Source organism: Gopherus flavomarginatus, chromosome 15 (genome assembly GCF_025201925.1).
Source record: "Gopherus flavomarginatus isolate rGopFla2 chromosome 15, rGopFla2.mat.asm, whole genome shotgun sequence".
Lineage (NCBI taxonomy): Eukaryota > Metazoa > Chordata > Testudines > Testudinidae > Gopherus > Gopherus flavomarginatus.
In genome coordinates, this window is record NC_066631.1 from 26787222 (window position 1) to 26815032 (window position 27811).

The following is a 27811-nucleotide window of genomic DNA, read 5'->3' on the forward strand; positions in this document are numbered from 1 at the left end:
TACATCAAGATTTCAAACCACGATTACAGCCCACACTTTGCATAATTACTATAGGCCCTCAGAGTTATATTTCATATTTCTAGTTTCAGATACAAGAATGATACATTCATACAAAAAGGATGAACACTCAGTAGATTATAAGGTTTGTAATGATACCTTACAAGAGACCTTTTGCATGAAGCATATTCCAGTTATATTATATTCACTCTCATTAGCATATTTTAATAAAATCATAAAGTGCAAGGTCACAGCTCTTACCTCCTTTTCAAACTGAGCTAGAAAGCACTTCTGTAGGATTATAAGGAATTTCTTGTATGAAACCTGCAGCCTTTTGGATCAAGGCTAGAAGTCACTTTGGGAAGAAATCGTCTCCCCATAACAAAATGGACGTTATTGTAAACCTGGCGCTTATAGGTAGTATTTTGGGAATGGCTTTTTTGCTGAAAAATGACCTCTTTGTAACACACTACAGTATGGCAGTTCTGTGTCTGACTGCAAACCAGCTTCTATCTCACATTTTCATTTAATTTTTTTAAATGGTGTTCAGTGCAGCATTAAAATGATTCTTAGTTCCAATAAAGCTATCCCTATGTACAGAAATTTGTAAACTAAATTAATACTCTTGGGATGTATAAAAGGTAAGATCAAGGAAGCCCATATAAAAACCCTAGCTGCAGCCACCTGCAGAATGCACCTTTTTCTGCAATACCAAGCTGACATCTATGCCAGCACGTATTTCCATTGACCCATCTGTACTAGTCTGTTTTTAATTTGAACAGTAGCACTAGCATTACATTGAGTTAGTGCTGTGGTTTGAAGAAAATAAAAATACAGACCTTCCAGAATGACTTTAATTCAGAGTGCCATGACTTTAATTCTTGTGACTGGAACACGAAAGTATGGACAGAGTGTGCTTGGCTTTCAGCCCACTTGACCATGGCCATCTGGTATTAAAACAACCTGGAAATTGGTTTACAATCAGACAAAGGTTTTCTATAATATAGTGTCAAAGGAGGTCAACACCTACTTTTAATTTATACATGAGCAGAATTATTTCTTCTGTAAGGCCTCCCCTGCTTCTAAACTCCTGAGTAAAATGGATCCTGTCCAAATAGAAATACAGAATGAAGTTTACATTGTGGCAGTTTTGAGAAACTAATTAATTTCTTGAGACCAAAGTGGCTTTGGTGCTGCTTCTCTGCTTTACAAAACACACCGTCTCATATACCATGGATCTAAAAAGATGATTCAAATGAAGAAGTAACAATGAGTCTTGTGTTCTTTTCTCATATCTTTATCAGCAGCCTGTTCTCATTCTTGGCTGTCATCAAGCATTGCCTGGGCCTCTTCCAAAACATCACCTGGATTGGCCAGTTCAATCTAAATTAAAAACACAAATATTTTATGCAATGTAATTAAAGAAGCTCAGGATTTGTAAACACTGATTATTCAAGAGCTGCTGTAGAATCTCCCTCTTAACTGGTCTTTATTTTATCCTGCAGTCTTTCACTAAATACTTTAAAACACTTTCTATGCTTTCCTAATTTTATGATGACATTAAGTGCCTATTTATTCTTCTTCGAGTGATTGCTCATATTGATTCCAATTAGGTGTGCGCGCGCTGCGTGCACGGCCATTGGAAAGTTTTCCCCTAGCAGCATCCCTTCGGTCACCTGTGGAGCCCCCTGGAGTGGCACCTCCATGGCGCTCAATACATGATGTTGCCTACCTGGTTCCCCCTCAGTTCATTCTTACCACCCGTGACGGTCATTGGGACTGTGGCATCTTGCTTAGCAAGTTCTCCAAGTTTCCCTAGCTTGATTCTGATAGCTCCAGCATGGTCTCGCCAGCACTGGTACACCACACTGCTAGAGCTGTCGGTGGACATACTGGTCATGTTGCCTCTCCGCCTCGACCTACTCACTCAGGACCTCGGTCGCCTCTATCATCCTGACCTACAGTCTCTCCACCTCACGGCCTGGATGTACCTTCTGTGTTCGGACCAAGTAATACAGGTCCTGCTAGGCAGCAGGAAGCTCTACACTAGAGCTACATATCTGGTGAAGTGGAAAAGGTTTTTGTGTTGATGTGATCAGTGCTGCACCATCCCCCTCCAGGCACAGGTACCCCTCATTTTGGATTACCTCCTGCACCTGAAACAGCAAGGCCTGGCGGTGTCCTCCGTAAGAGTTCACCTCGCTACCATCTTGGCCTTCCACCTGGGTGCGTCTGGCAGCTCTGTCTTCACCAACCCTATGGTCAGTCGCTTTCTCAAAGGCTTAGACCATCTATACACTCAGATCCACCAGCCTATCCCTGCCTGGGATCTTAACCTGGTCCTTTCGAGGCTCATGGGGCCCCTGTTCGAACCACTGGCCACGTGCTCCCTCTTGTATCTTTCCTGGAAGACAGCTTTCCTGGTTGCCATTTCATCCACAAGACGAGTCTCTGAGCTGAAGGCCTTCACCTCGGACATGCCTTACACAGTCTTCCACAGGGATAAAGTACAACTCAGATCGCACCCGGCCTTCCTCCCCAAGTTGGTGTCGAACTTTCACACCAGCCAGAACATTTTCCCGCCTGTCTTTTACCCGAAACCTCATGCTGGTCCCCAGGAACAACAGCTGCATTCCTTCAATGTCCGTAGAGCCCTGGCTTTCTACATCAAAGGCACTAAGTCATTCAGAAGATCAATCCAGCTATTTGTAGTGGTAGCGGACCAGATGAAAGCCCTCCTGGTCTCCTCTCAGAGAATATCCTCCTGGATCACATCCTGCATCTGCACTTGCTATGAGCTGGCCAGGGTGCTGACCCCAGCTCTCACCGCACACTCCACTAGGCCTCATCAGCAGTGTTCCTGGCCCAGGTGCCTATCCAACAAATATGCAGGGCAGTGACTTGGTCCTTAGTGCATACGTTCACCTCATACTACGCAATCATCCAGCATGCCAGAAATGACGCGACCTTTGTCAAGCGGTGCTACAATCTGCACTCCTTCACTCCAACCCCACCACCTAGGTAAGTCTTGGAATCGATATGAGCAATCACTCGAAGAAGAAAAAATGGTTACTCACCTTTTGTAACCGTTGTTCTTCGAGATGTATTGCTTATATCCATTCCAAGCCCACCCTGCTTCCCCTCTGTCAGAATAGCCGGCAAGAAGGAACTGAGGAGGCACTGGTTCGGCAGGGTCATATATTGAGCACCATGGAGGCACCGCTCCAGGGGGCTCCACAGCCAACCCAATGGATGCTGCTAGGGGATAACTTTCCAACGGCCGTGCATGCAGTGTGCGCACACCTATTTGGAACGCATATGAGCAACACATCTCGAAGAACAACAGTTACAAAAGGTGAGTAACCGTTTTTTACTTCTCTTTTTACTACCTATGTATAGGCTGTGTGGGTTCTACCTTAGCAAGTACATAGTCTAGACAAAGTATAACCCAGGCCTGCCACAGTGGTTTGCATGGTAGATGTTGACTTGTAGATCCTGTTAACAGACTAAAGAGGAAAAATGTGGTAAAGTCACAGGCATATTTTTGACAACAGGGGAGTTGTGACCTATTTGTCTACAGTCAACAAATGGGGACTGTCTCTGGCAGTGGCTAGTATCAGTTGCTTCTAACAAAAGTGGAAAAAAATCAACGTAGAAAATGATGGAATAACTTGCCTACTGGGAAAATTTCATCCTAATCCTAGTCAATTAGTGGTTAGTTTATCCCCTGAAGCATGAGGGTTTATATCCCCTCTTGTAAAAAAAAAATCCTACTTAATGTAACTGGATGTCATCATCCATATAAATATCTAATTATTTTAAAAATTTATACACACCAAATTACACAGATTAACTGTTGTGGAAGAAAGCTGTTTCCTATTACAATTAATTATTTTTATGCTTCCATTGTTCCATTATTCACCTCTAAACTAAACATTACCAATAATTTTAATGTCTCTTCATTATGTCTTTCTATGCCTCAAACTATTTCTATCATCTGCCTCTGGACCCCTTCTCTATTTCTCCTCTATCCTCTTTTCATGTTAGATGATCAGAACTGACCACAGTATGACAATGTTCCATAGCTTTGTATAACCTTTTCAGTATTTTCTATTCTATTCCTTATACAGCCTATCACTTTTGAATTGTTTGCTATAGGTTTTCACTGTGTTGTCTGCAGTGACACCCAGGTCTGTCTTCAGTGGTTATAATTAATTAAGAATCAAGCAATGGGGAAGAGTAGTTCCATTTATTTCTTCGAATGTGCATTGCCTTGCATATGAGTCATTAATTCTTTAAACATCAGGTTCCTCTGATGTTTCTCTCAATCTCTCTAGTTTTAAGTAATCTAAATAATTCTGTGCCATCTGCAAGTTTTGGCCCCTCACTGTTCACTCCCTTTGCCAGGTCATTAATAAATATAGTAAACAACACTGGTGCTGGTGCAGAATTTTGGGCCATCTCTCTAACCCTTTGTCAGGCTGAAAATTGACCATTTATCCCTGCTTTTTTTTTTTTTTTTTTTTTTTTGTCTCTTAGCACTGGTCTACACTACGAGTTTAAGTCAAATTTAGCAGCGTTAGATCGATTTAACCCTGCACCCGTCCACACAATGAAGCTGTTATTTTCGACTTAAAGGGCTGTTAAAATCAATTTTGGTACTCTTCCCCTGACGAGGGGATTAGTGCTGAAATCAACCATGCCGGGTCGAATTTGGGGTAGTGTAGTCGCAATTCGACAGTATTGACCTCCGGGAGCTATCCCAGAGTGCTCCATTGTGACCGCTCTGAACAGCGCTCTCAACTCCGATGCACTGGCCAGGTAGATAGGAAAAGGCCTGCGAACTTTTGAAACTCATTTCCTGTTTGGCCAGTGTGGTGATCTGCAGGTGAGTGCAGATCTCATCAGCAGAGGTGACCATGATGGAGTCCCAGAATCGCAAAAGAGCTCCAGCATGGACCGAACAGGAGGTATGGGATCAGAAATCCATTCCAAAAGACGAAATGCCCAAACATTTGAAAAAATCTCAAAGAGCATGAAGGACAGAGGCTATAACAGGGACCCGAAGCAGTGCCATGTGGAACTTAAGGAGCTGAGGCAAGCCTACCAAAAAAACAGAGAGGCAAATGGCCGCTCTGGGTCAGATGAGCTGCATGCCATTCTAGGTGGTGCAGCCACCACTACCCCAGCCTTGTGCTTTGAATCCGTCAATGGAGTAGCATGCAACAGGGATGTGAATTTTGGGGACAAGGAAGAAAAGTGCTACAGCTATAGTGGAGGTGGATACTTCCTCTTTGTTCATGGAGGATGGGTCCATCAATGGCTATTAGCCAGAATGGTCAGCGATGGTGTCCCTAGCCTCTATTTGCCAGAAGCTGGGAATGGGCGACGGGATGGATCACTTGATTACCTCTTCTGGTCATTCCCTCTGAAGCACCTGGCATTGGCCACTGTTGGAAGACAATACTGGGCTAAATGGACCTTTCTTATGTTCACAGAGCAGGAACAGAGCCTTGTGTGGATGTGTTATAATTTAATTGGTAGTTAATCTAAATAAATAACTAAAACTGAACATCCTCCTTCAATGGAAAGGCTAATTCATCCAATTACTCTTGAGATGGATCATTAAAGAGGGAGTTCTATTGCATGATCTCTGAGAAGCCTTGAAAGGTACATATTTTTAGTTGTGTACCTTGCACTCTTTCCGGTCACAACTAAATGTTCCTTTGCAACTAAGATCTAGACTATTTTTCCATAGTGACCATTCAGTGTTTATTATTTGTGCAGCACCATGGGTTTGCCTACTACTTACAGACCTATAAAAAAAGACCAATGCCCCAAAGCTCTTCATATCTGAACTAGACAAAGGAATGAGCAGAGAAAAGATGTAATATTGGGTTTTGGTGAGGCTTGAGTTGGTCAAGCATTGATTGTGGTGAGCTCTTTTAACTGTACCAAAAGGAGGAAAAAAACATTACTTTATAGTAACTTTGGTTCTTTAGTATGTGTTGACCACATAGATTGCACTCTTGGTGCACATGTTCAAGATCCTTTGGCCAACAGTGTACACTGGGGCTGAGACTAGATGTTTTTGTGCCTGCTCCTCCTCTGCCCAAACTGAGAGCACAAAAGGCAGTAGGCCCAATTGTCCCTCAGTTCCATTGCCAATACAGAATTCCCCATATTAGTGAGGAAGGAGAACAGGTTGTGGATTTAATGCAGACAACACATTTCAAAGAACCATAGTTAGGGTAAGGCACATAATCGTTCTTTCTTCTTTGAGTGACTAGCCACATGGGTTCCCCTCCTGTGAAATAGCAATCTTTGAATGGAGGTGGGTATGAGGAGTCCTACATAAACAATTACTGCAGGACACCTCTACCAAAACAGGCATCCAACTTGGAAGCTTCTACCAAAGAATAGTGTCTTGTACATGTGTCGACTGAGCTCCACATAGTTGCCCTACACTTTTCAGAAATAAGGACATTCTTCAACCAGGCAGCAAAGACTGCCTGAACCCTAGCAGAATGAGCAGTAATGTGGCTAAGTAGCTCTAAGTTGGCTAGTTTGTAACATGTTCTTACACAGTTGGAGCCCCATTTTCATAATCTGTGTGAGGATTCATAGACTCTAGGACTGGAAGGGACCTCAAGAGGTCATTGAGTCCAGTCCCCTGCCCTCATGGCAGGACCAAATACTGTCTAGACCATCTCTGATAGACATTTATCTAACCTACTCTTAAATATCTCCAGAGATGGAGATTCCACAACCTCCCTAGGCAATTTATTCCAGTGTTTAACTACCCTGACAGTTAGGAACTTTTTCCTAATGTCCAACCTAAATCTCCTTTGTTGCAGTTTAAGCCCATTGCTTCTTGTTCTATCATTAGAGGCTAAGGTGAACAAGTTTTCTCCCTCCTCCTGATGACACCCTTTTAGATACCTGAAGACTGCTATCATGTCCCCTCTCAGTCTTCTCTTTTCCAAACTAAATAAACCCAATTCTTTCAGCCTTCCTTCATAGGTCATGTTCTCAAGACCTTTAATCATTCTTGTTGCTCTTCTCTGGACCCTTTCCAATTTCCCCACATCTTTCTTGAAATGTAGTGCCCAGAACTGGACACAAAACTCCAGCTGAGGCCTAACCAGCGCAGAGTAGAGTGGAAGAATTACTTCTCGTGTCTTGTTTACAACACACCTGTTAATGCATCCCAGAATCACGTTTGCTTTTTTTGCAACAGTATCACACTGTTGACTCATATTTAGCTTGTGGTCCACTATGACCCCTAGATCTCTTTCTGCCATACTCCTTCCTAGACAGTCTCTTCCCATTCTGTATGTGTGAAACTGATTGTTCCTTCCTAAGTGGAGCACTTTGCATTTGTCTTTTTATTTGTTTTATTTATTTATTTGTCTTTTAGGATATGTATTGCCTGACTCTTAACCCTATCTGCAAAGGCCACAAACAGTCTAGGTTGTTCCTGAATGATTTTGTCCTGTTAAAGTAGTATGGTAATGCCCTTACTATATCAAGCATACAAAGTCCCCTCCCTGGAGTTGAGTGAGGCTTGGGGAATAAAACTGGTAAATTAATTAATTTAGTTCATATGGAATTCTGAAACAATTTTGGCTAGGAATTGGAGATGAGGCCTGGGAATAACACTGTCCTAATTAAACACTGTATAAAGGGGACCCACCATAAGAGCCTGAATCTCCCCTACTCTTTGAGATGATGTAATAGATACTAAAGGGGCAGCTTTAATTGATAGGTGGTACAGGGTAAAGGGTGCTAAGAGCTCAAAGAAGGAACACAACAACTTGTTATTATTATACTGAGGTCCCAAGAGGGTGGGGGTTCCTGAACTGGGGAGAAATGCAACATTGTTGCAAAAGAAGCAAATACCATTCTGGGATGTATTAGGAGGAGTGTTATAAGCAAGATATGAGAAGTAATTCTTCCTCTCTACTCCACACTGATTAAGCCTGAAGTATTGTGTCCAGTTCTGGGTGTCACATGTCAGGAAAGATATGGACTTGGGAAAGTTCAGAGAAGAGCAACAAAAATGATTAAAGGTCTAGAAAACATGACTGTGTGGGAAGATTGAAAAAAACTGGGTTTGTTTAGTCTGGAGAAAAGAAGACTGAGAGGGGACGTGATAACAGTTTTCAAGTACATGAAAGATTGTTACAAGGAGGAGGAGAGAAAAATGGTTTTCCTTAACCTCTGAAGATAGGACAAGAAGCTTAAATTGCAGCAAGGGTGGTTTAGGTTGCACATTAGGAAAAACTTACTAACTGTCAGAGTGGTTAAGTATTGGAATAAATTGCCCAAGGAGGTTGTAGAATCTCCATCATTGGAGCTCTTTAAGAGCAAGTTAGACAAACACCTGTCAGGGATGATCTAGAAATATTTAGTCCTGCCATGAGTGCAGGAGACTGAACTAGATGACCTCTTGAGGTCCCTTCCAGTCCTATGGTTCTATAAGTCCCTTGAGGCAAAAGGGATATCCCTGAGCTTTGTTCCATTTGCTGCTTTTTCCCCTAGCTGACTCAGAAGGCTAGGGATGCCTGCCTAAAGTTATTTCTTTAGGAGCATTTAATGAAACCCTCCTCAGACATGGAGAAGAAGGCTGTAGCTAAGGCTCAGTCCTCCCTCCATGCCCCTCTTAGTTAGTGCCCTAGTTGAGCCACTATCCACCCTGAACTTCAGGTCTGAGATCTCTAAGAGACTCCAGTTGTCAATTCTGATCCACTTGTCAAATTCTTCAAGAAGGAGTAGGAAGAAGCATTGCTCCAGAGACAAGTTGAGACATGGGCTTCCCTCTCCAGGAACCTCAGAACTGAGACAAGAGTTGACATGTCTTCAACTCATCTCAAGTGTAGAGTGTCCACCACTGAGTTGCATAGAAGCATCATAAGAGAGGCTTGTCTTAAACCCTGAAGATTTAGCTTTCTTCCATAACAGCTTAAATCCCAGTACCAGGGAGCCTACTAATTACCTAGGAAAAAAAAGTAACAAACATAGTGTAAAAAAAAAGTTTTAATGTTTTTAAAGGCAACAGGCAAACTCAAAGTTAAGTAGGATTTTGTCTCACTGCCATAGGCAGTAATAATTGGGCCCACTTCATCGTTTATATCCTAGGTAGGGGGACACAAGGACATCTAGGGCATTGGTGGGGCCTTAAAAGACATCGCTGGCCAAAGGAATCCAATCTTACATGCAATGGGACTCATACACACCATGAGTGAGGAATCCATGTGGACACAATCACTCAAAGAAGAAATAAATACTACTTAAATGGCTTAAAATCTAATGGTGACAGCTGTAATGTGTGCTGTCTGTGAAAACACCAAAGGTTAAATTTCCAAGCAGAGTTACCTTGGGTATTGGATACTGTGTAGGAGTAGGAGCTTCTTCTCTTCCAAAGTCAATCATAGTTCCACACTTCGGAATATCTGCTACCCAGAAACCCTGAAACAACTGGCCTTTATTCAGGTAGAAAAACTTTCCTAGGCCATGTTTTTTTCCCTCTTTCCATGTTCCTTCATACCGATTTTCATTTGCTGTAATGGGTCAAATAAAGATGTGGAGAGACAATGAAAGGGTGCACATTTTCATTAGGTGAATTGAATTTAAACAAATCAACAAAACACAGATAAGTCAACATATACATAAAACTTCCGCCTGGCTCCATCCAGAAGGGGAAATCTAATGGAGCAAAAATGTAGATAAATACTTATTTTTAGTGTTGCATTGATTCACTTTACGGTGTTCACATACATGTTATATTCACTTTCCTCAAATATTCTAAATAAACACATTTAGTGCTGAGGAATAGCAAATTTTAAACAAATGTTGCAGAAAAGTTAGGGAATACAAATTCAGATCTATAATCACAACTGTTCACACTGGAATCCTGGCTCTAAGAATTCTCCTCATGCAGTCAGGAAACAGGAAGATATTGGGTGACCTTTGTGTCTAATCAAAATAATCTGAATTTCAAATACTTGCAGTTAACTTCTTGTGAATGAACCACCGTTTAAGAATATTCACAGAAAATGTGATTTGTTCATGGACATTTCATGCACAGAAAACACATTTGTTAGATAAATTACATGTACAAATTATTTGCTCAGCTCTATTGTGCCTCCTACAATTTTTCAGCATACAGAAGTAAGACTCTTTTAAACAGTTTTATACTCCATATTGTTTAAGACTCAGACCATGACGGACAGGAAAGAGTGCCACCTATACACAATACAGAGCTGCAAGGAAATGAGAGAGCCTTCACAGGGGTGGCTTTAGGTCTGTGATTATGGCAGTCACCTAGGACTTTAGCTCTGAGGGATGCTGGAATATCATAGGGGTCACCATCATGATCATTTCATAACAGGCCACTCTTGAGCGTCTCTTTCCCAGCTGCAGTGTTTCTGGTCACAACACACTCCCTCCAAAATAGTGTTAATTTCTATCTACTTTACTTATAACATTGGTTGGAGGCACCTGTGAGTCCAGGCGAACTTCAGCATCCTTTGCATTGGTGGTGGTGAGGACACTTTTGGGCTAACACTGCAGAGAACATTGGGGTATTTGGGAATTATCAGCACTTGGTAAGGGCAACAGAATAGAAAGTGGACCACCCTTTTGAAGGTGGATATTTAGGGTGACCAGACATCCTGATAAAATCGGGACTGTCCCGATTTTGAGGAGATTGTCCCGTGTCCCGACCAGAGTACGGTCGGGATGCCATTTGTCCCGATATTTTGTTTCCTGGTCTTTGGCGGCAATTCGGTAGAGAGTCCTTCAGTCATGGATGGTCTTGGGTGGTATTTCGGCAGTGAGTGCTTCTATCTTTGATGGCAAGCTTTGTTACCCCCCGCTGAAATACCACCGAAGACCGTCTGCGACTGAAGGGCTCTCTGCCAAATTGCCGCCGAACTACTGGATGGGTGAGTGTAAAAAAAAGCAAAACAAAAAAAGCCTCCCCCATGGCGGTCCCGATATTTTCCCCTTAATATCTGGTCACCCTATGGATATTACACAGATAGGTTAGCTTGGGTTTGTAGAAGGGAGCCAGGGACAATGAGGATGGCACTTTTAATGAAGTTTCATCCAGCACCTAGATGGCCAAAAGGTCCACTCAGGCTCTGATCCTTTCTGTTCTCTTGTCCCAGCAGCTTGGAGACCCAGCAAGTCATGAGGCTGGCCCTGATAGCCCCGTTCTATCAAACACTCAGGATAAATTGAAATACTGGAGGTCCTATTTGTACTCTTTCCATGGCAGTTGAAACACTGTTGTTCATAGCCTTGGTCTCTGTTGTACATTTGCTATGGTTTGGTTTAAAATCTTCCTGTAATGGACTATAACAGAGCCAGTAAATCAATGTGATTCCTTAGTCTAAGATCATCCTCTCCAGGCATTCTGCCAGTATAAGCAATTTAATCTTGGGTTGCAGCTCATCATGACCTCCATTGAAGAGCTGCTTTTCTTTCCCCATTGCAAAGCTTTCAGCACGTGGGCATGTTTCCAGAGACTGAGCTGAATATATTAAGCTTGTGGACATCAAATAATTGTTCTGGCTAATTTTAACCACAAGGAATCCAGCTTATAATCAGTTCCAGGCTGTGACAGAAGTAGCTGGGCTCTGAAACAGAGAGAAGACAGCAGCCAATGACTCAGCCTTGATAGGCTGGGAGCATGTGTAATTGTGTGGGCAAGTTAATGATACAAAGGTAAGGGAGGTGTCATTTGATTTGCAAAAATCTACAAAATCATAATTTCAATGGTGTTACCCGTTGCAGTGTCACAAGAGGACATGCTGCTCCCTGGCTCCCAGCTCCATGTCCTCCAGTTGGTGGAAATTTTGACAATACTGTGTCAGAAATGGATCAAACTAGGTATAATTCTAAAGCCCTTTCTCCCACAAATGCAATGGTACCAAACATGACAAACTGAGAAAAATAATGTAGCTGTGAAAATTAGAGAAAATGTTTAAAAATCAACTTTTTAAACTATAACATATATAGGTATGTCAAACTTGAAGCCTTCACAAAGTTAAAAAATTGTGGCCCTCAACTGACAGTACTGTGTTATCAATTAATGCTCAGAACATGATGCCTAGTTTAATTTTTTAATGTTGTAGATTACTATAAGTGGAAGGAGTATTTCAAGTTGAATTCCGATCATCAGCAAAAAGAAGTGGGTCAGTGGTGTTGATGATCAGCTTTGTTTATTATGCCAAAAGAGTTGTAATGAGGCATTGTTTAAGATGTCAGCATCCAGCCAGAAATTACTGGAATCCATCTGTAAATGGTATGTATATAGTTACATAATACACGTTATATAACATAGCTACAACCCCAAAATAATTTATTATAAAATCCTTGTTTTTACTTTGGTCTTGATCATTTTTAGGCTTCAATAGTAGCTGAAGGGCACTGACTAGTAACTGAGGCATTTAATTTATAAACTAGAGGAGGAGTGAAGCAGATGAGCTATGTGACTTATATATGGAAAGTTGGTTATTGGTGTTGATTTAACAAAGATGAATCATTGGTCTAATGTGAATTTACATGTATAGCAAAGGTGATATCTCTGGTGTGTATGCAATGCATATTAAAGGTATTGCTTACACTTCCTAGCTGCTTTGCTTTATCAGTTTACTAGTATGGCATTCACTTGGGGAAACAATTAGATGAAGACCCACATAACACTGGAGCCAATATTTCCTTCTAAAATCTTCCTGAAACACAAAATCTTCTATTTGAGAAAGATTGGGATTCTTATCTTTGGATTACATTTGATCAAACTCCAACCAAACCAAAATTCTATTTTTATGATGAGACTCCTCCTGAAATGTCCAATTCATACATATTGTGTTATTTCTGAATTAGTGTTGAGCCCTGAAGATCCCTTGTGTTTGTTGCGGACTCATCCCAATGAGCACAGGGCTTTGGAGAGGGACAATGTTTAAAACCATTGATTAACAATCAACAACAAACAAACAAAAAAGTTTTATCCCTTTAAAGAAAAGCAAAATAAACACAAAGTCAGAAAAAATAAATACTGGAGAAACCAAATTTCTTGTCAGATGCACCAGTTAGAAAGTGTGTTTGGCAAAGCATTTGGTTTGATCCCAGAGACATTTGTTCTTTACTCATACAAGTAGTACATCCTCTAACATGCCTCTCTGGCCATTCTGGCAATTTACTACTATTGTAAGCATGAGTTACATGTGTGTTGACTTGAGACACTCAGAGCTGTATAGGGGTAGCATGAGCTCACCATCTTTGTGGAGCAAAGAGATAAAACAATGCCATCCAGAAGATGCTCCCCCTCTCTCTGGAATCCAAGACCAAAAGTTGTGGGAGGGAGATTTGGGGAAGAATCCACACCCCTAATAGGTCATACTTAGGGATGGTGGAGGTATTACCTAGATATCAAGACAAAATGGGGCGCTGGTGGTCAAGACAAAGTTCCAGCAAATGTCTCAAGTGTAGAAGCTGTTGGAACCTACTTAAGCGAAGCATTCCTTGGCCACTGTGTTGGTCTTCCAACCATTGTCCTTCATAGATGGATCCATCCTTGTAGTACATTCTGCCCCAGCCGCTTCTTTTCCCACCACTCCATTCCCCTTCATAATATTCCATGTCCGAGTAAAACTTAATTCCATAGCCCTAAAATTAAAAGGTTACAGTTCTCACTTTAACATTCTCTACATTAAAAACAAACGTCTGGACTCCTGGGTTCTGTTCTCTGGTCTGCCACTAACTTGTTCATTATTATTTGTATACATTACTAATGGCATCCAGACTCACAAGCTATTCAAAACAGTGTAAATATGTTATATTTTTATAATAAAAGAGTAAAAGCACCAACCCATGTGTGGAAGGGGAGAGAGTCTCCAAAACAAATGCAGGTTTGGCCTGGCATTGTCATTTTAGAAATGCAGAAATCAGAGCAGGAAATAACCTAGTCCTGACTGCGAGGGCCTTTGGCCAATGCAGGATCAATCCCTATAACATATGTTTCAAGGAAATAAAGGACAACTGTCAGGGACAAAGGATTTTTAAGGGACTCCACCTGACAATTCCTGTTACAAAATCCTATACAGGACAAAATCATAAATTTATATCATAGCATATGATCAAATTGGGTCTTACTGATATACAGACCTGGGCACCAAATAAGGGATGTCCTTTAAAAATGGGGATTCTATGACCCCTTGAGACATACAGTACCTTTCCTAGTCCCAAGCAATGGACCACTGACTCTTGGGAAACTAAGGATCTCTACTAGATACTAAAGATTCCGGGAAAAGTCTCATTGTAAGAACTTTTACCATTTCATCCTTTTTTTCAGTTTAATATCCTCTCTCCATACCCCAATAGCCTATTGAATCTCTGCAGACCATACTATGTATAATGCCAATTTGGAGATACACACATAGCTGCATCATTAATCTTTTTGTCAAATAGCCACATAAATCCACAAAATGGTTCCTTCTTCTGCTCCTGAGCTTCTCTGCCCACCATTTTGTCTCCTGTCACCTTCTTTGCTCTGTCGTCCCAGGGGGTGGGGTGTGTGTATAAGTTTCGATGAGATTCCTGTGCCTCTCCTGCACTGCTTTACATAACAGGATAAAGCAAACAAGACATCAGCAGGGCCAAGTGCAAACACTCGTTTTCCTGGATCTTCTCTCAGGGCTTGTCTATATAGGGAAACTCAGGGAAGTTAAGACTAATTAACTAATGATGTGATATTAACATGCATTAAACCCCTCTGGGGATGCTCTCATTCAGAAGTGAAGTAGCTTTAGTTCCCTTCATCTTAATCCCCTAAAATAAAGAAAACTAACTCCACTTTACATCTGAACGAGGAACGCCCACAGGTGTCTTAAATTAATTATTGATGTGAAGTTATCTTAACTTTCCTGACTATCCCCATGTAGACAAGCCTTCAACTTTGAGGTGGGGTGGGATCCTCCACTTGGCAGTATCAATGGGAGAAATGGAACAGTAAATTCCTTCTCTCCTGCAGTCCAACCTCCTTTCTTTCCTTTGTGTTTTATTAATACTACATAAAATCCAAAAATAAAAAGGATAAAACAACAACAAAAGCAGAAGCATTTCCACTATTAAGAAAGGAGACCATTAATTGGAAAAAAACAGAAAATGTTGGAGAACCAGAATTTGACTGTTCCATTCTAACACTCCAAATTAATAGCACATTATCTTGTAAGCTGCCACATCAGAAAGCACCTACAGTAATTACAACACAACACTTTGAGGAGAAAACAACCTAACAAAGACTGCAGCACAGAAACAGAAAACTCAGTTCTACTTTAGCTCAGAGCAGAGAATCTGCACTGTTCCCTGATTCTTTACCCAGCCAAAAAAATCATAAACACATGAAATTCCCCTCAAAAGCTTTTGTGTTTCGTTCCTTTCTTTTTTAAAGATTTAATAATGAATTTAGCACTGTCACAAGTTGTTGTATTGATAGCCATGGAGAGGGAAGTATTCTGTTTATCCATTCAACAGGTACATCAGTTCAAGCTTCATCCATGCTGCCCCATGCCATGCATTTCAAACTTGTCATGAAGAGTCTACTTTTTGCGGTGATGCAGTCTCCATAACCTGTTCAGTCCTTAGTGTTGCTTCTGAAGTTGACAATCAGTTTGTGCCAGTGCTGGGTTGTGGTTAATGGACTCCTTGATTAAGGTCACAAATTTTATTTTACACAGGAAACACAATGGGTTAACCTGTTATGAAGAGCCAAAAAGCAGTATCAAAAGGCATGTCCTACTCTGGGGATTCCTGTCAGTCAGAAACATCTACATGATATTGATGAGTTTCCCCAGAGGAATAAAGTATCTTATCTCAGCAGAAAAATAAAATCAGTTCTGGAAATAATTGATTTTTCTGAATATTAATTTTATTGAGCTTCAAGAATGCAAATGGGAAGCTTTTATATAAGTAAAGGAATAGCAGCATCAGGGTGTCATTACAAATCACTCACTGAAGGTGAACCACTCAAAATATATTTTCAAAGAAAGAGAAATGAGGCCTCCCTCAACAGTCTAGAGCCATGGAAGTGCCTGCCATTTAGATATATAAGACAGTTAATTTATTTTAAGATCAGACACAAAGAATAACAGGAGGTTTTCACTAGCAGACCAGGAAATATTTCTCAAAAAGATTCTGCATGTAAGAAGGCTGCAATCATTATTACAAAGGTGTTTTTTCTATTATGAAGAGTGACCCTCTTGGAAACACTGACCTTTTTTAGTAGTCTCTTCGTTTCCAAAAGGACCCGCGTTATAGTTCTAATATACTCTATCGACCCTTAAAGGAGCTATTTTAAGAAGCTGCGCCTTCTTGCAACACTTTCAATACATGCTTTTTTAACAAGTTTCCTCTGCCCAATTCAAATATAGTAGAAACTAAATGGATGTGTTGAGGGATACAGACCTTTTTGTCTCTCTGCTTCTAGTTTTGAATGTGACCCAGGTTAGTAGTCATGATATGACAGCTATTTGGTTATATATTATTTCACTCCAGCTGTCAATGGACAGGTGCCCACATTTAAAAGATCACCACTACAACTACTCCTTCTTGCTGGCAATTTCAATAGAGACCAAGGTTCTAATGACCTTGAAAACTGAATTGTCTATAGGGCAGTGACATATTGAAAGGCCACTGTAGGCAAACAGGTAACTGCTATTGTCCTTGGTGAGCCTTTTCTATGGAGAAAAGATTTTAGTCTCCAGGGCTGTCAATTTTTCAACAGAACAAAATTAAATAAAAAATGTAAACAAAAGGAGGAGGAGAGCTTAATCTCGTTCCTTCTCCCAGCAATCACAGAATATTATATGTCCACTGTAAGCTTTGAGACTAAATTGTATATGGTATCTAATAGAAAAAATAAACAAAGCACTGAAGCATTTTGTTTTGGAAACCAAAAGCATACACAGAATTGCAAGAACATTGGGAGCTAAGGGGAGAGGGAAGGTCATATTTTCAGCCATCCACCTTGGCAGGCCAAGAAAGCTCTAAATAATAACAGCTTCACTATGGTTTCATAGGTCTCACATGCATTTTAGCCTCAGATTACAGATGTAATTTTAAAATCAACATTTTAAGCTTTGTTGTTTGTTTTGTTTTGTTTCCAAATCTCCACAATGATTTTGGACTAATTTCAAAACATGAGATCGTCTTCTGCCGCTTGCTAAAATCTTGAGAGGGAATTTCGAGTAAAAGACTTGAAACAAAAATTGCTTACACATTTTTTGTCATTTTTCCACCAGCCTGAATACACTTTCTTGTATTCTTTAGTTACAGGGTCAGGAATGCTATATGTTCCATATCCATCCCGTTTTCCAGACTTCCAGTCACCATTATATATTGCGCCTGTACTTTTCCAGGTCTGTGTACCTTTACCTGTTGTAACAAAGTACAGAGGCTACAGTAAGACATCAACTAGTATATGGTTGTTATTATAAGCATTTATAAAGTATCTGGGCACCTTTATAAGGCCAAATAGGAGTCATTAACTATATAAACAGGAGAGACAGAATATCATGTTTCTCTCTGCGCACAGCTTTTAATTTAAGTGGTCTGTCAGGAACACGAGATTTTATAGTTTGATCAATCTAGAATATGAGAAAGCACTTCCTATGTGACTTTGGGTGAGTCACTTAATCTCCCTGTGTCTCAGTTTACCATCTGTAAACTGGGAATACTACTACTTCTTTGCTCTGATCCTTTGTATGTCATTAACATCTACATTTTCATACTTGCCAACAGTCCTGTTTTGGGGGCGATACTCCCAGATTTTGCTCCATCTGTCCCCAAGTAGCTCAGACTGAACAATAATTTTTAATTTTGCTGTAGTTCTCACCTCTGGCCATTACAGTGAGGCTGGGAGGCTGGGTCTGCCCTTCTCTTTTTGTTGTTTTATTCTTCACTGCTCTCCCTGCTGGAATTATTAAACCAGGAAGCAACTAGCAGCATGGGAGAGCACAGGTGATGGGGAACCATGAAGGAAACCAAAGACTGGTCAATTAAGAGTGTGGGGATGCCACACTGGGAGAGAAGAGACAGGGAGTGCCTGGAAAAGGGGGTCTCAGAAAGGGGACATGCTCCATAGAGTCCAAATGTCAATAACACCAGAGAGGATTTGCAGCACTCTAGGCTTGCCCACGTAGATGATGAGAAGTAAAGGCCTGCTTAGGGCAGGGGAGTGGAAGGATTGTGGGGCCTGGTGGGAGTCTCTATAGGTTTGGATAAGTGCCTCCATTTTAGAATGTTTCTCTATGCTCTGATACTTTGAGGTTCTTCCCACCTTTGAGTTTATCTTGTATATTTATACTGACTTGGCTTGGTACAAGCAACATCAGTAAAAATTAAAAACTTTTCTAGTCCCATCACTGCAAAATGTAAAACCTGCCCCATGAAGGTGCTGCCTCCAAAAGAACCATGACGAACAGGAGAACTGGGTGAATATAAATTATAGGATGCATTTAACCATTGTTTTCTATTTGCAAACTGTTCACAAACTAACCCTAATTTCTGCAGCTCTACCCTTAACCAGTCACCCAATAGTTTGGATGCAGACTTTTCAATCCATCTTTTCTTCCCAAAGATTTGCTTTGAGTGTGATTACATGTTGTTGTTTCTTCATGACTGAGACATTTTAAATAGGTGAATAACGATCAGGGGTGCTCACAGAGCCCCTGCCATAAAGAGGAGAATGTAGTACCCCCTCAAAGGAGGAAATAATGGGGGACATGCAGAGCCATGGAGGACTTAAGGGGAAGTAGGAATGGGGGTGCACACAGAACTGCTGGCAGGGAGTGGAGAATGGGAGACTTTGGCATGGGATGTGTGGTGGATGAGGCACACAGAACTCCTGACAGAAGGGTGACTGAAGGGAGTCCCTTGACAATGAGGAGAATGGGAGGGTGGCACACAGTGAGCTTGTAGATGGAATGGAGGAATGCAAAGAGCCTCTGGTGTGTGCAATGGGCTTGCCATACACAAGCTATGAAGCATATGACTCGCTACTAATACACATTTATAATTTATTCCTCTATCTGCTTAAGCTTCAAACCCCAGCCATGGTCAGTGCAGCGGTATGGAAGTATCACATGCCTTAAGGGATACAAGTTCAGGTCCTGAGCACCACAGTCTGCCAGGGGTGAGAATGATGAGGATGAGCTTGTGACTAGTAAACAATTCTCCCTCACCTGGGGGAACCACTGGAGGTCAGGGTTGACAGCCTGTGTTTCTGCACTGCCTGATCTCCCTGCCAGCATGGGTCCAACAAACACAAAGGAGCTTGCTCTGTCCCTTCTCAGGGGCACGAGCTTGACCTGGTATTAAATCAATGAATTACGTTGTTAGGACCTCATTTATTCCTGTGTCCAAAATCTCTGGATTGTTTTGTATTTTTTGCGCAAAGCGTCACTGTATATTTAAGACTGTACATGAGCTTTCATTATAAACTCTATTTTGCCACTGCACCACCAAAATCACCAGACAAAGTAATACTGGCCTCAAAATCCATTGGTAAGTAAGGGGACCTTTCCAGTGAATTCAAATACTTTTAATGCTTAACTTTGAATGTTTGGGGGGTTTAATTTATTTTTTACTAATTGTATTCTTCTTATAAAAATTTCTATTCTTAAATTAGTGATTTGTCCTTTTGATCTTAATTTCACCTTAAACTACTCCTCAACCATTCACCACACCTAAAAGGCATCTAAGAAAACTAGATCATCCACATTAAAGATGATTTTTTAATATTTTGTTCTCAACAGCAACTTCTAGCTACATATACGTGCTTTTTAAAATAATATCAATAAAAATAGTGGATATTTTCACTTTGTTTTCTATGATAAATAAGGAAAGAGAATGTAAAGTAGTAGACACGCACACACGGTGGATATTTCAGAAGCACCTAAATGACTTGGGAGCATAAGTGCCATTGACTGTGAATGGGACTCTGGTTCCTAAGTGACTTAGGAATTTTTTAAAATTACATCCAGTATCAATAATGTTTCTGAAAATGTTCTCAAATATTTTTAACTACTTCTTCTGTAATCTAGGTGGTATATACAGAATACACGATGTACTGAAATTTATGCCAGTAAAAATGTTATCCCACATCTCATCATGTACTCTTATTATACATACAAGGTCGTTTCAGGTGCATATAACCGACTAAAGCAATAGTCTGTATTTTCAAAGTAATGTTTAGCTATGAATGTTCATGGCAACATTTATTTGACATGCAGTTATTCAAACCAGAACATTCATATTTTTATTTAACATGAAAATGTGTTTGAGCAAAATTTTAGAAATCTGCATTAAGTTTATTATATATATATATCACCATATATACAGAGATTGTGCTCTAGAAACAGATAAAACTAATCACAAGTCTCTGCCCCTTAGAACATATAAAGAACATATAAATGTATAATGCACCTTCTAGTAAGCAATATTCTTACCATGCTTCAAATTGTCCAACCATTCGCCAGTATAGTGATCCCTATTGACAGCATAAATTGTATGTCTTAATCCACACTTCTGTGCCTTCCTGTCCCATTCATTCCAGAGAGGCTCTACGGTCCTAGGATATTTTACAATGGGCATATTGTTCTTAGCTGGAAATGAAAACACAAAGTTGTCAGAAATGCAACTAGAGAGACATTACCAAGGTGGGTACAGGAAGAACATTCCATCTATACGCTGCCTTTTATGATGCAAATATTTCAGTAGCATGATTTTAACATCTGGCTTTTAAAAAGGTAAACTAAACTAAAGGCAAAACAAATAGAAATAAGAAACTTAAAAAATACCTAAGCATAAAATAGTAGCAACTGAAAATAAAGGATTATAGTATAAAGTATTAGAGACCACTAATAATATAGGTTGAAATAGGACACATTTTCAATGTGCAACATTCTCCTTCTGCATGCAGGAAGTCTTCAGCAAGTATTGCAAATGTCAGTCTCATTCACCACATTTAATCCAAACAAGGGATTATTCTAAATGACAAAAAAACTGAAGAAATGAGGTAGAAATCCTATCAACCAAATTTTCTAAGGAACCACTGCAATCATTGCTTTATTGTGGGGGGCAATTATTTAAATATAGCATGTAAAATACTAAAAGATAGCTGAACAGACAGTGGTCTATATCCTCAAATTGTGTGAATCATCATAGCTCAGTTGAAGTCAATGGCGCTGTGACATTTTACTCTACCTGAGGATCTGATACAACTAATTTACTGTGTCTGTGCTGTTAAAAATAGATATAATGGCATAGGAACACTACTTGTTGAAAGTGGTAGAAACTCAAGGAAAATTTTTTGCTAGAAGTTTGTGGGACAGGTCATGGCTCCCATTCCAGTCCCTTTAAGATGCTCTAATAGCATGCAGGGGACATAAATGAGCTACAGCAGCCTTGGTGAGAGTTCTTTTAGCAGGAGCAGCCTGTGTCCCTGCATAGCTCTCTTGCAGCTCAGAGAGTAGAGATGGGAGGGGGAATAAGGCAACATTTTGCACTATGAAAGCAGTGTTGACATAAGTTAGAGCAACCCCTAAGACTGCTCCTATTTACACAAGGGCCATACTGTCCCCTGATCCCAGCAATCCAGAATTGGGATAAGAGGGCACAAAGGAGGTCTTCTTCTGTGATTTGCCTCTTGTGCAGGACACAGAAATTCACTGAATAATCACACAGAAATCTGCAATTATTAATCTAAAGTGTTTGAATCAGCCTCATCACTTCTGGGAGGAAGAAAGGATACTCCTTCCCCGATTGCCTCCATCTCCTCCCCTGCAGCCCCAGCAAAAGTTCTAATGAGTGTGGAATGCTCTGAGCAGCTGCCATCAATCCAGCAGGGGATTTGCAAGTGGTTTCCAATCCCTTTGCCTGAGCTGAGTAGAGTATTGATTGTGGTCCCTTGACCTTTTAAAAAATTGTTTGTGCTGCATGCTGAGAAGGGTGGATGGCACTGAGATAGATACTTATAAATCAAAATATGAACTAAGTTAATAGCTGGTGCAATTATTCTTTATTTATAAATACAGAAGATATAGAAAAAGTCTTATTTTGGGACATAAAATACAAGTCAATAATTTTCAATAATCTAAAAGACAAAAATAAGTGTGAAGACATTTGTTATAAGAATCAAAGGTAGTTTTGCCAGCTGTCATGAGTATATCATGAGCATCTCAATATTTTTTTCTTCAAGCCACATCTGCTAGAATCACATGACTATGTGAGACTCTCAGCTTGTATTAAGAGTAAGTTAAGGAGAATTTACCCAAAAGTGAAAGTGCACACCAGTTTATTTGGAAAACAATAACTCTGATGAGCTATAAACAGTTCAGTTTGATGATCAGGAAAGCTGGACAGAAACTGTTTGTTTAGATGATTCAGATTGGAAAAGGGGATACTGCATTGATTCATAGACAGTCGGTTCACGAATCATAGTATGGAATGATGGACAGGTCAACCAGTCAGCCAATTTGAGCCGACTGCTATCCTGCCCAACTGTTCATTGTTTAATACAGTCCTGCTTATTCAAAACCAGAAATGCTGAGAAATACTTAAAGATGATATCAAATAAAAGTATATAACATGAAAGGCTGCAAAACTAAAAGACAATTGTGCTTTGAACAAAATGTTCATGGTTTTTGCCCCCTGAGTTTCCTCTTCTGCCCCAATCAGTTTGGATTAAATAATAGTTTGGGTGGGTTTTTTTTAAGTTCTCCCCTCTGGCACTTTCCAATCACTGCTCTCAGTAAAGCAGGAGGTCTGGCTATCTGCCCCTGCAGACATCCATAAGCCATGAGGCAACAGGTGAAGGGAGAAATAGAGGTCTGACGGGAAAATACCGAAGATCAAGGCTGCTGGAACAATTTTTATAGTGGGGATGCTGATATTGGAAACCATGTATTTGTTGTTTGTTATTACTACTTCAAGACAGGGTGCAGCAGTACCCCTAGTTCCAGCACCACTGTAAAAGATACTCAATTAAGAGTAAAAGTGAGGATCCCATGGTGGAAGGAAAGAGAGAGGTGTTTAGGCTATTTCTGAGTGGAAGAGGGGAAAGCTAGAAGTTATACTTTTTTAAAAATAAAGTTGAGTTAGCTGTTTATATTTCTCTTTCACTAATTGGCTAAGAAAAAAACAATGGACTTGGCTGGTTCAAAAGCCATTTTGAGGGATTGAATTTTTAAAAGCACCTTTGTGTTTGATGCCGATTGTTCCTCACAAAAAGACAGCAGACTTTGCTATTTGTGGTGATATATTTAATTGTTTTTCCTTGTCTTTGGAGGTCTCTGAGCAGTTGGATTTATTGTAAGGTAAAACAAATGGTTCTGTTGCCAGTGTTGTAATAATTGGAGTCTAGCAAGCCTATCCTGACTGTGAGCTTCATTGTTGGAAAGTAAGTGAAAGTTCATAAAATGTTAAACCAATAACAATGAATGTTGATAGAAAGTCTGTGGAAAGAAGATAGAGATGCTGGATTGGACTAAACACAAACACTTTGGAGCAAGGAAATAGAAGGATAAAAGCAGATTTTCTACATTGCATAATAAAATCTATTATCTACACATTTCCTAATGTAAGTCCCCCCACTTCACCTCATCAAGCACCATCTTCTTGTCTTAACTGCCAAAACCCTTCACAATTTAGCTGCTCCTTCGTGATCCATCGTATTATCTTAATATGACATTGACCCCACCTTTGCTCCAACAAAGCCAGTCTCAAATGCTCATTTGTTCACTTCACGAACAAGTATCTGTGTATTTCCTCCCATGCTGCCCCTTACATACTGAGAAGATCTCCTTGTAAAAATGTTCAGTTATTACACTATCATCCTTCAAATCCCTACTTAAAAGCCACCACTTCTGTGAAGACTGCACAAAACCAGCCTTTTGACAGTGACTAAGCAAGTGGGAAAATTGTGATTACTGTGATTGATGCCGCTGGTATTGGCTTAATACCTCTGAATTGTGCACCCAAGTCTATCATACACCCTATTATTGTTGCCTTGTCTTCCTCCACCTGCTTACTTGTCCCACCCACCTTTTAACATCTTGTTTCCAAGCTGTAGGCTCTTTGGGACAGTAACTATAATTTACTATGCATTTGTACAGTGCCTAGCACAATGGAGCCCTAACCTGGTCAAGGCCTCTAGGTGCTACTATAATACAAATAAATAATAATAACAAATCCCTACCTCAGCCCTTCTATTCTATCCGTGTGAATAGGCAGAGTAGTGAAATATACAAAGATATCCCTCTCTTAGACACTTCAGAGAGCAGGATTCCTGTATATTTCAGTACCCAGTCCACACTCAGCCTTAACAGTGTCTCTTTAACCACACTTACTACACAGGTAACTATGGTCTATGTTGTTATGCACAGACATAATTGGGTTCTGATGACATCATGGTAACCATGTAAAAGAAGCTAAATTGGGTTGTGATTTCATCAAAACCCTGAGACGTGTGTTTATAGGCTTGCTCAGTTTTCCTTTACTGTATTGTGAATATTTAAAGTTATCACAAGATGAATCTAGCCCAGAATATTGCCCTATTTCTGCATCGAATATAGGAGCTAAATGGAATAATAGGCATCATGACAGAAACCTGTGGAAGCCAGCATAACAGTGCTGTGCAGCAGCAAACCCTATGTGTGTGAGGCATGCAAAGGAGCTTTACCTGTGAGCTGTGCTGAGGCTTAGGCCTGGTCTACACTACGCGTTTAAACCAATTTTAGCAGCGTTAAACTGACTTAACGCTGCACCCGTCCACAGAACGAGGCCCTTTATATCGATATAAAGGGCTCTTTAAACCAGTTTCTGTACTCTTCCCCGACGAGAGGAGTAGCGCTGAAATAGATATTACTGTATCGGATTAGGGTTAGTGTCGCCACAAATCGACGGTATTGGCCTCTGGGTGGTATCCCACAGTACACCATTGTGACTGCTCTGGACAGCAATCCGAACTCGGATGCACTGGCCAGGTAAACAGGAAAAGCCCCGCAAACTTTTGAATTTCATTTCCTGTTTGCCCAGCGTGGACCTCTGATCAGCATGGATGGCGATGCAGTCCCAAATCCAAAAAGAGCTCCAGCATGGGCCGTATGGGAGATACTGGATCTGATCGCTGTATGGGGAGACAAATCTGTTCTATCACAGCTCTGTTACAGAAGACGAAATGAGAAAGCATTTGAAAAAATCTCCAGGCTATGATAGACAGAGGCCACAGCACAGTGCTGTGTGACAAGCGTAACGGAAAGCCAAAGAATCAAATGGACGCTCATGGAGGGAGGGAGGGGGTGCTGAGGACTCCAGCTATCCCACAGTCCCCGCAGTCTCCGAAAAGTATTTGCATTCTTGGCTGAGCTCCCAGTGCCTGTAGGATCAAACACATTGTCCGGGGCGTTTCAGGGTATATGTCGTCAATTTAACGCCCCACCCCCCATGAAAGAAAAGGGAAAAAATCGTTTCTTGACTTTTTTATATGTCATCCTATGTCTACTGCATGCTGCTGGTAGACGCGGGACTGCGGCAATGAATAGCAGCATCCTCTCCCCTCCCCTCCCTGGTGGCAGGCGGTACCGTGCAAAAGGACTGATAGCCGTCCTCGTCATCAGCCCGTGAGTGCTCCTGGCTGGCCTCAGGTGAGGTTGGCCGGGGACACCTGGGTAAAAATAGGAATGACTCCCGGTCATTCCCGGCAGATGGTACAGAACGGCTGGTAAACGTCCTCATCATAGCAACTGGGGGCTGAGTTCCATCAGCCCCCACCCCCTTTCATGTCTAAAGAAAAGATTCTGTACTGCCCGGACTATCATAGCAGCGGGATGCTGGGCTCCTCTCCCTCCAACCGTTTAATGTCCTGCCTGGACTATCATATCAGCTGGAGGCAGCCTCCTCCTCATTTTATCTCACTAACAAGTCAGTGTTTCTTATTCCTGCATTCTTTATTACTTCATCACACAAATGGAGGACACTGCCACGGTAGCCCAGAAAGGTTGGGGGAGAAGGGAATCAACGGGTGGGGTTGTTGCAGGGGCACTCCCTGTGAATGGCATGCAGCTCATCATTTCTGCGGGATCTGACACGGAGCGGCTGTGCTCTCTGGTTCTCTGATACACTGGTTCTCTAGTACACTTGCCCCATATTCTAGGCAGGACTGACTATTTTTAGATAAACCATAAAGGAGGGATTAACTCAGGGAGTCATTCCCATTTTTGTCTTTGCACCCCCGGCCGACCTCAGCTAAGGCCAGCCAGGAGCACCCATGACAGCAGCAGACGGTATAGAACGACTGATAACCGTCATCTCATCGCCTATTTACAATGGCACAGCAGATGGTACAGAACGACTGGTAACCATCTCTGCTACCTTGCAATGGCAAATGAATGCTGTTGTGTAGCACTGCAGTACTGCCTCTGTCAGCGGCAGCCAGTACACATACAGTGACAGTGACAAAAGGCAAAACGGGCTCCATGGTTGCCATGCTATGGCGTCTGCCAGGGCATTCCAGGGAAAAAGGGCGCGAAATGATTGTCTGCAATTGCTTTAACGGAGGAAGGAATGAGTGACGACATTTACCCAGAATCACCCGTGGCACTGTTTTTGCACCATCATGCATTGGGATCTCAACCCAGACTTCCAATGGGTGGGGGGGACTGCGGGAACTATGGGATAGCTACGGGATAGCTACCCACAGTGCAACGCTCCAGAAATCGACGCTAGCCTCGGTACATGGACGCACATTGCCGAATTAATGTGCTTAGTGTGGCCGCATGCACTCGACTTTATACAATCTGTTTTACAAAACTGGTTTATGTAAAATCGGAATAATCCCGTAGTGTAGACATACCCTTAGTGCATGGGAGAAGAAGGTGGGGTAATGGTTGGCAGAATGTCTGTTGATTTATATGCCAAAACATATGGAGAAAAAGGGGGGAAAGTGTCTAAGGTAGGACTTGTCTACACTTGAAATGCTACAGTGGCACCCCTAGATGCTCTTACGCCGTTGGGAAGGGTTCTCGCATCTGTGTAGGTAATCCGCCTTCCCAAGAGGCAGTAGCTAGATCAAAGGAAGAATTCTTCTGGCCCTAGCATTGTCTACACTGGGGGTTAGGTCAGCTTAACTACATTGCTCAGGGGTGTTAGTGGATTCCACCCGTGAGCAATGTAGCTGGGTCGACCTAACTTTTTACTGTAGACCAGCCCTAACACAGACTCCTTCTGTATTACTTGTGTCTGGGCTCACTTCACTGAAAGAGCAGTTCAGCAAGTTAAATTACAACTGTCTGCTTGATTGCTCACTGTAATACCTAAGCACCTCACAAACACCAAAGAATTTATCCCCACAATGCCCCTGTCAGATAAGGAAGTATTGTTGTCCCTACTTTGCAAATGAGGAACTGAGGCACACAGAGATTAACCAAGTGCATGTTACTGTTCCTTCAGGCACTGCCAGATTAGACTCTTAACTGCTAAAGACATCCAGAGTGCTCTGTGAGGCAAAACATATCCACTCATTGGAGAGAAGGAAAATCATGCACACAAAGGAAAACGGTAAGACTCTCTCCCTCACTAAACTCCAAGAACATAAAACTCTAGGATTTCAGCAACTGTTTTCCTTTTCCTCAGAACAAACAGCACAAGTATATTAAATACAACTGCTTATTTTTATATAGTTCTGAGGTTACAATTTTAAATAAAAAACAGAAATGTTAAAGATAAGATTTTCATGTGAACTTTAATT

General features: G+C 41.2%; 1 protein-coding gene across 1 annotated transcript in view; it reads right to left on the reverse strand.

Annotated features, from left to right (window-relative positions):
- Positions 1 to 1090: 1090 nt before the first annotated feature.
- MORN3 (MORN repeat containing 3) overlaps positions 1091 to 27811 on the reverse strand; it is a 29031-nt gene continuing 2310 nt past the window's right edge. Inside the window, exons 2-6 of the mRNA XM_050923964.1 lie at positions 20514 to 20669; positions 17282 to 17439; positions 13515 to 13674; positions 9376 to 9560; positions 1091 to 1380 (exon numbers count right to left, since the gene is read on the reverse strand). Of these exons, the coding sequence (XP_050779921.1) occupies positions 1312 to 1380; positions 9376 to 9560; positions 13515 to 13674; positions 17282 to 17439; positions 20514 to 20658 (717 nt within the window). The 5' untranslated portion in view covers positions 20659 to 20669 and the 3' untranslated portion in view covers positions 1091 to 1311. The remainder of the gene's footprint in view (positions 1381 to 9375; positions 9561 to 13514; positions 13675 to 17281; positions 17440 to 20513; positions 20670 to 27811) is intronic.